Here is an 11,078-nt window from a genome sequence, read left to right on the forward strand (position 1 = left end):
GCACTTTGCACAATCTGTAATTGTTTTGGTTGCTTATTTTTATTTCTACATGCCTAATTAGCCTTTTTTATTCCTACCTGCCTAATTAGCCTTTGAACTTTAAAATTTGTTAGAAACAAATCTGCCTTGCCCACTGGGGTGTGTCAGGCATAAAGTAGGCACACAATAGATATTTGTTGAATGACCGAACGTGAAATATGAAGTTTAAAAAAGGGTACTGGTGTAGGAGTGGAAAAAAGCTGCGTGTCCACACAGGGATGTCCAGACAAGAATTCCAATGACAGCTCTCACTCGGAAGAGCAAGACCCTGTTTGCACCACACGCTCAGCGCACCTAGAAGGGATTCTCAGGAGGTGGGGACGCCCTTAGCCGGTGGCCTGGGGGGCAGGCGCAGCTTCTCCCTTCCCCACCCCCACCCGCTCGTCTGGATCGCAGCCCTCTGGGGCCCCTATCACTTCCGGGCCCCCCCACGCGCGCCCCTCCCGTGGAACCAGAGCCCGCCCACCGGGCCCCCCGCCTCCACCCTCTGGGCGTGGGGACCGTTGGCCGCCCGCCGCACAGGGCGGTGCCGCCGCCGCCCAGCGCCCCTCGGCCGCTCTCCCCCCGCCAGGCGCCCTCGGCGTCCCCGCCCAGCTCCCCCGCCCCGGTCACCCCATTCATCCCGCGGCCGCACCCGCCAATCACCGCGCACCAACAGCGCCGCATCTGGCGATGGGGCGGGGCCTCGCGAGGCGCGCGCTCGCTCCTTCCCCGCCCCGAGCTCGCCCCCGGGCCGGGTCATTCCCGGGCATTGACCGTTCTCTTCTCGGTGCAGCCCCGGCCGGGGACTTGGGGCTGGGGAAGCGCTGAACCAGGGAGCGGACGGTTGCGCCGTCCGGACTGCGGAGTCTTGGGATCGGAGGATGACCGGGGGCCTCGGGGGAAGAACGGAAAGTGGCCTTGACACCGGGGGTCCCCGCGCCCCTCACATCCAGATGGGCGTGTGTTACGTTCCCGGTCCCGAGACGCGCGACTGGGTGCAACTGTGTGGGGTGGGAGAAAAGGGGGAGATGAGGCAGAGATGAGGCAGCAAGAAAATGTAGTCTGTGAGCACCTCAGCCCAAGTCTGGTGCTGGGGAAAAGCCTCTGCAGAGAAGCTTTAAATCGTTACTCACATTTTAGTCATTTTTTTTTTTTAATAATCCGTGAATTCGGCTTGTTGTGTAGACTTTGTTAACGTGTGGCCACTGCCTAGAGTGAGGTATAACAAAAGGCTGCTCCTGTTGAGGTTAAAATTATATTTACTTGTATCCTCATAAATTGTGAAATTGAAAATATTTCTTTTGGAATATTTCATAAATGGGCTTCCCCCCCCCCGTCTGATTTATCTTTCATAATATCTTATTCACCAGGAAAGATAAGGGGATACCTAGTGGCTTTTCTAGCGGTGGCAAAAGTCTCCCTCACCCCCTCACCCCGCCCCCCAAACACTTAAAGGCACAGAAAGCAATTTGATTACAAACCGCTGCTAGATGTTTTCACTTCTCATTTAATTCTCCTAACCAGTCTGTAGGAATAGGTATTATCACTTCTTTCAGATGTCAAAACAGGCTGCAGATTAATTTGGCCAAGGTCACAGGTTTGTAAGTTATAAAGTTTGGGCCCTTTCCACATTTCTTTCCCAGAGATCATGAAATTTCAATCCACAGTACGTGGAAGGTGGAAAGAAATCTAACGCTTTTGGAGTCCTTAGCTAAAGACATAGCCAAGTGCAAGCACCTCTTGGAGGTGGGTTTGTGTTTCTTGAGAACTCTGTTAAGTGCATACTTTTCATGCCAAAACTTTGAAGGGTTCTGGAAGGAGAGTTCCTTGAAGTTCTGAAACGCGGGGTCACGTGTCGGGCTGATGCCTTTTGCAACCCTTACTTGACCTGAAACAAAACCCCTTTTCGTAATTAAGTGTTGCCAGGAGGGACGCTGGAAGGCTGCCCGGGTCTTGTTCAGGGACTTTAGTCTTTGTGGCAAACAGTACAGAAAAGTTGGATTAAAGACAGAGTAAATTAGGTCACAGAACGCTTTTTGCGGGTAGAAAGTAGCAAGCTATGATCAGACTTTTAACTCAATCCGATTTAACAGATTGGCTGAGTATATCTCCTCCATGCTCCATGCTGTGGGTATACAAAGATGAGCGAGAAGCTTTTCCCGCCTGCTGGAAAAGATCACAATTGGGTTAAGGCGCATTAGTGAGTTAGTGTATGAATAACAGTAAAGGAAGACAGCGCATAAAGTGACAATAGGTAAATACAAGGCAAGAATTATGGATGAGCTCTCACCAAGCAATGTAGGTCAAATGCAGAAGAAGGAAAGGAAGGCCCCTTTAGGCCCAAGCTGAAGACTCAGGACTTTTCTTCACCACGCAGCCAGAATGGCCTTAAAAAAAAAAAAAAAATCCAACCCAATATCCCTCAACATCCTTTAACATCCCATTGCACTTGGTCCTAAATCCCAAATCCTTCCTATGATGTGAAGCCCTGCATGAAGCATGTCCTGCTTACCTGCCCATCCTCCCAGGGCACCACTGTCTCTACTTGCACTGTACTCTTCATCTCTTTGTTTCTCAGAGATGAAAATTTTTCTCATCCCAGGCCGTCCCCTCTGCCTGGTCACTTCACTACCCTGTCCCCTTTTTGTACCCCTTTTCCTAGCTCATCTGTTCTTCTATCTCAGCTTTGAGTTGTTTCCTTTGAGCAGCTCCCCTTCTAAATAAAACCAACTGTTATAACTCTCATCAGATCCTTTTGTTTCCCCATGCACTTTTCAAAATTTTCTAAGATATTGTTATTTGTATGATGATCTCTTTCACATCTGCCTGTGCCGGCCTTGTACCATTTTTTCTCATAGGGCTTATAACAATTTATAAGATACAGTTATTTCTGAAATTACTTGTTTTTATGTCTGCTGGCCCCATCTGTTTTAGGCTCCGTGCAAACATGGTTTTGTTTCCTATCATATTCAGCCGTTAGCAATGGTTGGCCCATTGTCAGTGCTCAATAAATATTTCTTGAATTAATGCTCCGAATCTGTCCCTCTAGAATCCATGTTGGGGAATAGTGGGAAGCGGGCTGAGAAGGTAGGTAGCTCAGATGCAGGGGGCAGAGAGAAGCATTTCTACCCTGTCGGTTAGATCCTCACTGTTCAGTATGGAAGCCACTGGCCACATAGGGGGATTGAGCATTTGCAATATGACTGAGGAACTGAATTTTAAATTCTGTTTAATTTTTATTAATTTACATGTCCTAAAGTACATGTGGGACAACGTGGCTATATGATTCTACTTTTTTATAAATTTTGTGAAATCTGAATACAGATGAATTTTGGTGACAATTTATCATCTCAACTGGATTTTGACCTCATACAAAAGAAGATTATAAAAGATCTCATTTTTCTCTAAGGATTACATGTTGAAGTGGTACTATTTGGATATATTGGGTCAAGTAAAAAATACTTTTAGAGTACTTCTAGGTATATACCCAAAGAATTGAAAGCAGGGACTCAGAGGCTTACTTGTACACCAATGTTCATAGCAGCAAATAACTGAAAGATGGTCACACCCAAATGTCTACCAACAGATGAGTTCATAAGCAAAATGGGATATATATTTGAATGAAAATTTTTTGTTTGTTTGTTTAAAATAATTTTTTATTGCCCAGGATATTTTTTTTCTTGTGTCTTGTTTTTTTTTTGCTTGTTTTCTTTTTAAATAACTATAAATTCAAGCTTAGGGGAGTTTGCTTTGCCTTGAAAAAACAAAATAAAAAACAAAACAAAAAGCTATTCTATCATTTGATAACCTGATCTCATTTGAAGAGAGAGATGGTAGTTATCTTGCAAGAGTAAAATTTATACCATGAATGATGCAGGTCTAAGTCTGGTGGCACTAAAAGGAGACGATAGCATTGTTGACAAAATTATAATCTGCTGGTGGCATTTGCGGAAAAGAAGCCCTTGCAAATTTCTAAATAACAGTAAACTCTGTTAGGAAATTCTAAAGTGTCTTACAGGCCAAAAAGGGAATGAGGTTAGTAAAATGCCTCAACAGAGTTTGAATAAAATACTGGGTTTGAGAGTTACTGGAACTTGGATATGTAAAAATAGGGTGGTAGGCTGGGTCACGCTTACAATGGTCTCAAGTTCAAATAAACTACTGTGACAATACACCACTTCACAGGTCACACGCTTCTCCGCTTCTCTGGGGCTGTTCTTCCCTTCAGTAGGTGCTGGCAGAAGGTGTGCTCAGTCGCTTCCCAATGTAGATGCCTAGGCCCAAAGCCAAAACATGAGAGAGGAAGAGAGACGGAATGAACACCTTAAGGAATTCTGCGGAGAAAATACCCCCTTTCTTCATGGCCCCACTTTTCCTCATGCTTAAAGAGACGGAGCGTTTGGGGTGTCTGAAGTGGAACTCCTTAGGTGGAATGTTTTCAGGTCTACTGGACCAGTCGGACACCCAGTTGATGCTTTTCTTTGAAGCATCGACTTCTTTCTCTCCTTCTGGAACTTCTTCTTCTGACTGAGAGCTATGGTCCTTGCTGGTGTGCATCTCCACATCAAACATAATCTGCCCATCTTCTTGTGGGGAAGGGCTGTCACAGTGAGAGCTGGCTCTTGAACTACTCTGTCCTGATTCATGTTGTGCATCCAAAAGAATCTTCTCCATGTCTCCATTGTGGATAGAGGATGAGGAAGGTACATGTTCTAGCCCCCCATTTTTCCCATTGCCATTATCATTGCCATTGCTGCTGTTCATGGGTAGCTCCACCCAGGAACTGTTGAGGCCGGCTGGCGGGGGCAAAGGCTGTTCACCTTCCTCACAGTTGTTGTTGTTGTTGTGCGGGGGCGGCGGCTGCTCTACTAAATGAGACGACATTGTCAGGCGGCTAGAAGAGCTGTGGCCGCAGCAAGACCGCCTCTTAAAAAGGAATGAAAATGGGGCGCCTGGGTGGCTCAGTTGGTTGGGCGACTGCCTCGGGCTCAGGTCATGATCCTGGATCCCCGGGATCGGGTCCCGCATCGGGCTCCCTGCTCGGCGGGGAGTCTGCTTCTCCCTCTGACCCTCCTCCCTCTCATGCTCTCTGTCTCAAATAAATAAATAAAATCTTAAAAAAAAAAAAAAAGGAATGAAAATTTGATACATGCTACAACATAGATGAACCTCAAAAGTGAAATAAATGAAAAAAGCCAGTGGCAAAAGGACAAACATTGTTTGAGTCCACTTATATGAGGCACCTAGAATTCATAGAGACAGAAAGAAGAATAAAGGTTACCTGGGGCCAGAGGAATTGGGGAGTTACTATTTAATGGTTATAGAATTTCTGTTTGGGATAATGAAAATGTTCTGGAAATGGATACTGGTGATGTTTGCACAGCATCGTAAATACACTAAATGCCTCTGAATTGTACACTTAAAAATGTTTAAAATGTGAATTTTATGTATGTTTTAACCACATTAAAAATTAATTTCACTTATTCCTTTTTACTCATAAAAAATGTGGCTACTAGAAACTTTTAAATTACAAACGTGGCTTCCTCATTTATGTTTTATTGGATAGCACTGGGTTAGACAATGGAGGACCCTGGGAGAGGATGAATAAATTTCTGTGGTGAAGGGTTCACTAATGTCTGTGGCACCAGGAAGGCTGCTTGCAAGGAGGGCAAGAGCATAGCACATTATGATGAATCCAAGAATTTAAGATTTGGCGAATAGGTTATGTATAAAAAGATGCATATGGAAAAGCCTGGATGGGCAGGGAGAGGGGATGCACAATAGGACTTAATCCAGAAAGGGCTTTCTTTGTGGCTAAAGTGGGAACCTTCTAGAGATAGTGTTTTCTCTGCAGTAACAGGATAACTTGGCATTTATCCCAGCATGATGTTTCTTAATTGTCATGGGATCAAATGAATACCATGTGTGAAAGAGCTTTTTAATCTGAGGTGAGAGGTACAGGTGAGGTGAGAGACAGGGTGAAGTGCAGGTGAGGTTAATCACAACAATGGGATTTCTTCAGTGTGTTTATGGTGATGCTTTTCAGCTGCTCCGGCTTCTGTAAAGAAGTGCTGGCTTGGGAGGTTTTCTCCTAGTGCCACAGGATCTTTTGTATATAACTGTGAGAAGGATCATCCATCTTGACTCCCTCGGTGATAGAAACCCACTCCTCCAAAATTGTACCATCACTATTTTCAGAATATTGCTCTTGGAGAATGATCATCTTCACACGTTTGACATTGTCCTGTTACTCGTGAAGTTTTCAGTCACCCAGAAGCGAGGTAAGTGCTGACCCCAACTCAGGAATGTGTCCTGGGCTCAAAGACTAGTCGTATAGGAGAAGGTGAGAGGACAACAATGGGAGACAAATTTGTTCAATTTGGTCTGAGGCTCAGGGAAGCCAGGGGGAGATAGAAGATCCAGAACTGCTTGAGCGCTGATCTTGTGGGTTCTCAGGAGTTTGAGCTACACTGGTCCCCTGGACCTGACTCCAACACATCCTTCCAGCCCTTCACCCGTTTAGGAAACAGTCCAGTTCTTTGGGCTTGCCCCAGATTAAGAAGAGCCATTGCTGGGGCCACACCACCAGGTCCACCCAGGTCAGAAGGATGTGGGCCTCTCTAGAATTAAAATTTCACCTGAGTTGAGCTGAAAATGGCTCTGACGCTGGGACTATATGGGGGAGAAAGCCTTGTTCCTGGAAGAAAATTCCGTATACTCAGAATATGAGTTTAATACTCTACAAAACGATGCAGGGGCATTCTCTGCCCAAAAGAAATCAGAAGCATGGTAGAGCTGCTATAAAGTTTGCACCAAAGAAGCTTTTTATCTCTCTGTATATTTATATTTATTGCTGTTTTTAGGTTTAGTGTGGCTTTGTTCTTTTAAAAGATCCCTAAAAGGCCTAGGGTTATGTCCTGGTCTAACCAGTCCAATATTGCTCGAAAGTCAGTTCCTGGACCAACTGTGTATAGCATTGTGCTGGTATGGGATGAAGGAGTAGGTTTTTAATATCATCCAAATTCCTACAGCCTAGCTCAGGTGTAAATAGTGCTTTCGGTGGGAGTTTACCCTTAGCCCTGATTGTGTTGGCCAGATCATGGCTAAGAGTTTGCATTATGTTTCTAGATATCACAAGTCATTGAGTTACTAGAGTAAATTATTTCTTTTTGTCAGTTCTGAAAAGAAAGCTATTTCTGTGCTCCGTGTTTCATGGCTAGGTTTACTCTCCACAAAGTAGGAACTAGAGGTAGTTATCTGAAAACAGAGAAGATCTACTTTGGCTTGAATCTTTAAGTCACAGCTGGTTTAACTCAACCTAGTAACGATTCTAGCATTCACCGCTTCCCACTTCAATGGGACATAGGAGTGTTACACAGATTCCCAGGAAAAAGGCGAGGCATGGGGAAAAGGTACTCATCTATTAAATGCTTGAATTATCCGAGATTAACTATTAAGATTGGGCTCCAAACAGGATACTACTAAAAAATCACTATTTTATAAATTAGCAAACTTCTTGGGGTGCCTGGGTGGCTCAGTTGGTTAGGCGTCCGACTCTTGGTTTCAGCTCAGGTGACGATCTCAGGGTTGTGAAATCGAGCCCCATGTCGGGCTCATGCTGTGTGTGGAGTCTGCTTGAGATTCTCTCCCTCTGCTCCTCCCTGCTCTGAGATTTTTTTTTTTTTTAAATTAGCAAACTTCTTGATTCATCTTATCTGTAGTGCCAGAGAATGTAGTTCAGCTGAAGGTGCTTAGGGATTAAAAAGGATACCTAAACCTTTTAATCTAGCAACACCAATGAATGGTAAAGTCAAAGTTCTTTAATTTTTTTGATGGTTCTGGGAGAGCCACATGGTCTTATATGTGTGTGACTATAATATCTGCACACTAAATTGTCATGATGCCAACATTTCTGCATTCTCGATTTCTGGTAGTAGTTGCTGTCGTCTGTGTTTTTATGATAGATTAATGGCATGGTTCTGTATTGTGTCTTGTCCTCTTGTCTCCTGACAAATTAAGCTATTTTGCTAAAATCCAGTAACTATTTACTCCGCTAATTAGAAGCCTTTACGGGAAGGGCAGAAACCACTGCTATCAGCTGTTTGTTTTTTCTGAAGAATTCATAAAATCTCAAACCCACATATTGGTTGGTTCTGAATGAACATAGATTTTTACATCCTTTAAGCAATTACAATGTTTTTCCATGTTGCTACATGTTTCCATGTTGCTACATCCTCATGGGGGGGATGGGGCAGAGGGAGAGCGAGAGGAACAAGCAGACTCCTGGCTGAGTGCAGAGCCCGCCCTGATGCAGGGCTCCATCCCAGGACCCTGAGATCATGATCTGAGCCAAAATCAAGAGTCAGTCACTTAACCAACTGAGCCACTCAGCTGCCCCTACATTATCTTTTTTGAAATGTCCATTTAATAATAGCACCATAGCCGTTGTTTAAATCATTGCTTAAATCCATTGCTTAAACCACTGCAAATTTGTAGGTGTTGGACCAAATCTACTGAATCCAAAAAACTGGGGGTGAACTCAAGAATCTGTTACATAAATTCTGCTTTACTAGAGCTGGGTAAAAGCCATGATTCTCCATAGTTGTAAATAATTTTGCAGTAAATGTCTTTGTGAACTTTTGTTTTCCTTCTTTGAATAATTTCCTTATTTTTTGGTATGTCATTTTTTTCCCTAAATGCGATGAACCAAAAGTACATATAATGTTTAATCTATTTTCCTAACTTATATTTTTTCCCCATGTTAATCAACAAATATTTCCAACAATAATAGACTCGATTTTTACCTACATTTTAAATTCTACATGTGAGACAGGCAATAGTTTAAATCTAGGGAAGTTATGAGACAAAAGGCAAAATCTTTCTACACTCTTACTTGGTGGACTAGGTTAGGAAAGAAGGTGGTGGAGGTGCAAAGTGGGTTTGTAACCACACATATGGGAATAGTCTTAACTAATGGTAGTGAATGTTCTTCATACTTAGGGAGTAATTTCACATACTTTTTTTTAAAGATTTTGTTTATTTGAGAGAGAACATGAGTGGGGGTGAGGGGCAGAGGGAGAAGCAGACTCCCGCTGAGCTGGGAGCCCCGTGTGGGACTTGGTCCCAGGACCCTGAGACCCCAACCTGAGCCAAAGGCAGACGCTTAACCAGTTGAGCCACGAAAGTGCCCCATAATTTCACATTCATTATCTGATTAAATTGTCTTAATCTTGTAAGGTAGCTATGATTATTCATACAGTATGTATATAAGGAAGCCAAGGCTTAATGTTGTTAAGAAATTGCCCAAAGCATGGTCATTGTCTGAATGTGTGGAAGCCTTCCTGCCTGTTCTTTTCTGTGTTGCCTCACATCATAGGATTTATTTATTGGGGGTATCCTTTTCTTAATAGAATGTTTGGAGAAATTTTCTTCTTTACCTCTACCTTTATTTCTGTTTTAAAAATTAGACAATTGAAGCCCAGTCAGTTTGATGACAAAAGTAAGTAATAGTAACAATGAGTTGCAAGGTACTGTACCAGGTACTATGGGGAGTACAAAGATGAGAGGGCACAGCCCAGGCCTCTAGGGGCTTTTGTCTGGAAAATATACACAGCATGTTTAAGACAAGAAGGGGGCAGGGACCATAGAAGATTTAGCTGATTTCTTCCTTGACAATTGAGGAATCAGAGGCCTAACAGCAAAGATTCCCCACTTGAATTATTCCAAATAACCCCTCGATGCTGGTCTCCTTTCATGAGCTCTAAGCTCCTCAAGAGTGGGACATGGTTTCCTGATGCCTATTGTGTCCCCAGGGTTCATGCACTGTCAGGTACCGAGCGGGCACACATGAAAAGCATCTTGACTCCAATTTCTCCCATATACAATATGCCTGATGATGCTTTCCCCCCATTTAATGGGTATTTATTTAGTTTATGCCATGTGATAGGCACTGTTCTAAGAACTTGGGAAATCAGGGAACAAAACAGACAAAAATCCCTGCCCTTGCAGAGTCAAAATGTACATTCATTGTTTTGCTCTCAAGGAGTATGATCCCCGCATGGTATATAGCATAGGAGAGATGTTGAGTACCTCCAGCTTTAGTTCTTCTGTACTCTTACAGCTAAAGAAATGCATGACTGCTGATAGCTGAAGAAGTTCCAGGTACCTCCCTGTCACTCTTTGTTAAACTCGACACTACATAAATCTGAATTTCAATAGAAATTTTAGGGAACTGTCTGGGCAAAGACCTAGAATGACAAAGGGCCTGCTTGAGGGTGGGGCTGGTGAACTAATGAGCTGGAAATTAGGCCTGGTTGAGATAGGAGTAGAGGGCCTTGGAGAAGCCATTTAGGTTTTGGGTAACTGAGAATGTTTTGAAGTTTTTGCAGAAGAAAAATAGTTATCTGTATGAGTGAGGTTTCCCTGGTGGCGGTGAGAAGGGTTCACCAGGGAGGACCAAGACAAATTAGTAGGGTCTTCCACAGAGCCTGTTAGGAAATACTAGACCTATAGCAGGACAGAAGAAATGAGAAGAGGGAAGAGAAGCTGCACAAGGAGAAACAATACAACTAAGTGGCTGCTGGAGAGAATCCGTGAGGGTGATAGACAGGTATCTGAGAGGATGTTAGTGACATTAGCCATTAAAAATGCAGGGCGAAGAACAGGCTTTTGATGGCTAGATGTGAATGATATAATGAATGCAATTTTGGATATTTTGTACCAATTACGTAGGACAATATCACTCATATGGTTGATGCCAAATTATTATATTTAATTCATCTCAACACATATTTCCAGAGTTTCTACCACTTGCTAAATGTTAGAGATCATACAAAGATGAGGAAGACAAGGAAAAAAAGATGAATAAGACAAATCTTGCCTCAAAGAGCTTTCAGTTTGATGATGGAAATGCAAAAACAATAATAAAAGGTAAAATACAATATTTCATAAGAGAGGTATAGGAGCCATCAAGACCTAAAGAAGAAAAAGATTATAGTCCTTTAAGGGCAAGCTGTGATGGTTACGATACATTTTTTTTTTAATTAAAAAGCATTTTT

At 43.2% G+C, this 11,078-nt stretch overlaps 1 protein-coding gene across 1 annotated transcript; it reads right to left on the reverse strand.

The window, feature by feature from the left end:
- Positions 1–3,665: 3,665 nt before the first annotated feature.
- On the reverse strand, positions 3,666–4,939 carry LOC118000611 (BCL2/adenovirus E1B 19 kDa protein-interacting protein 3-like). Its single transcript, XM_034990389.1, has one exon. The coding sequence runs from the start codon at positions 4,903–4,905 to the stop codon at positions 4,246–4,248; it is 660 nt and encodes a 219-aa protein (XP_034846280.1). The 5' UTR covers positions 4,906–4,939; the 3' UTR covers positions 3,666–4,245.
- Between the last annotated feature and the right edge of the window lie 6,139 nt (positions 4,940–11,078).

Source organism: Mirounga leonina, unplaced genomic scaffold, assembly GCF_011800145.1.
Source record: "Mirounga leonina isolate KUSES-001 unplaced genomic scaffold, KU_Mleo_1.0 Mir_53, whole genome shotgun sequence".
Taxonomy (NCBI): Eukaryota; Metazoa; Chordata; class Mammalia; order Carnivora; family Phocidae; genus Mirounga; species Mirounga leonina.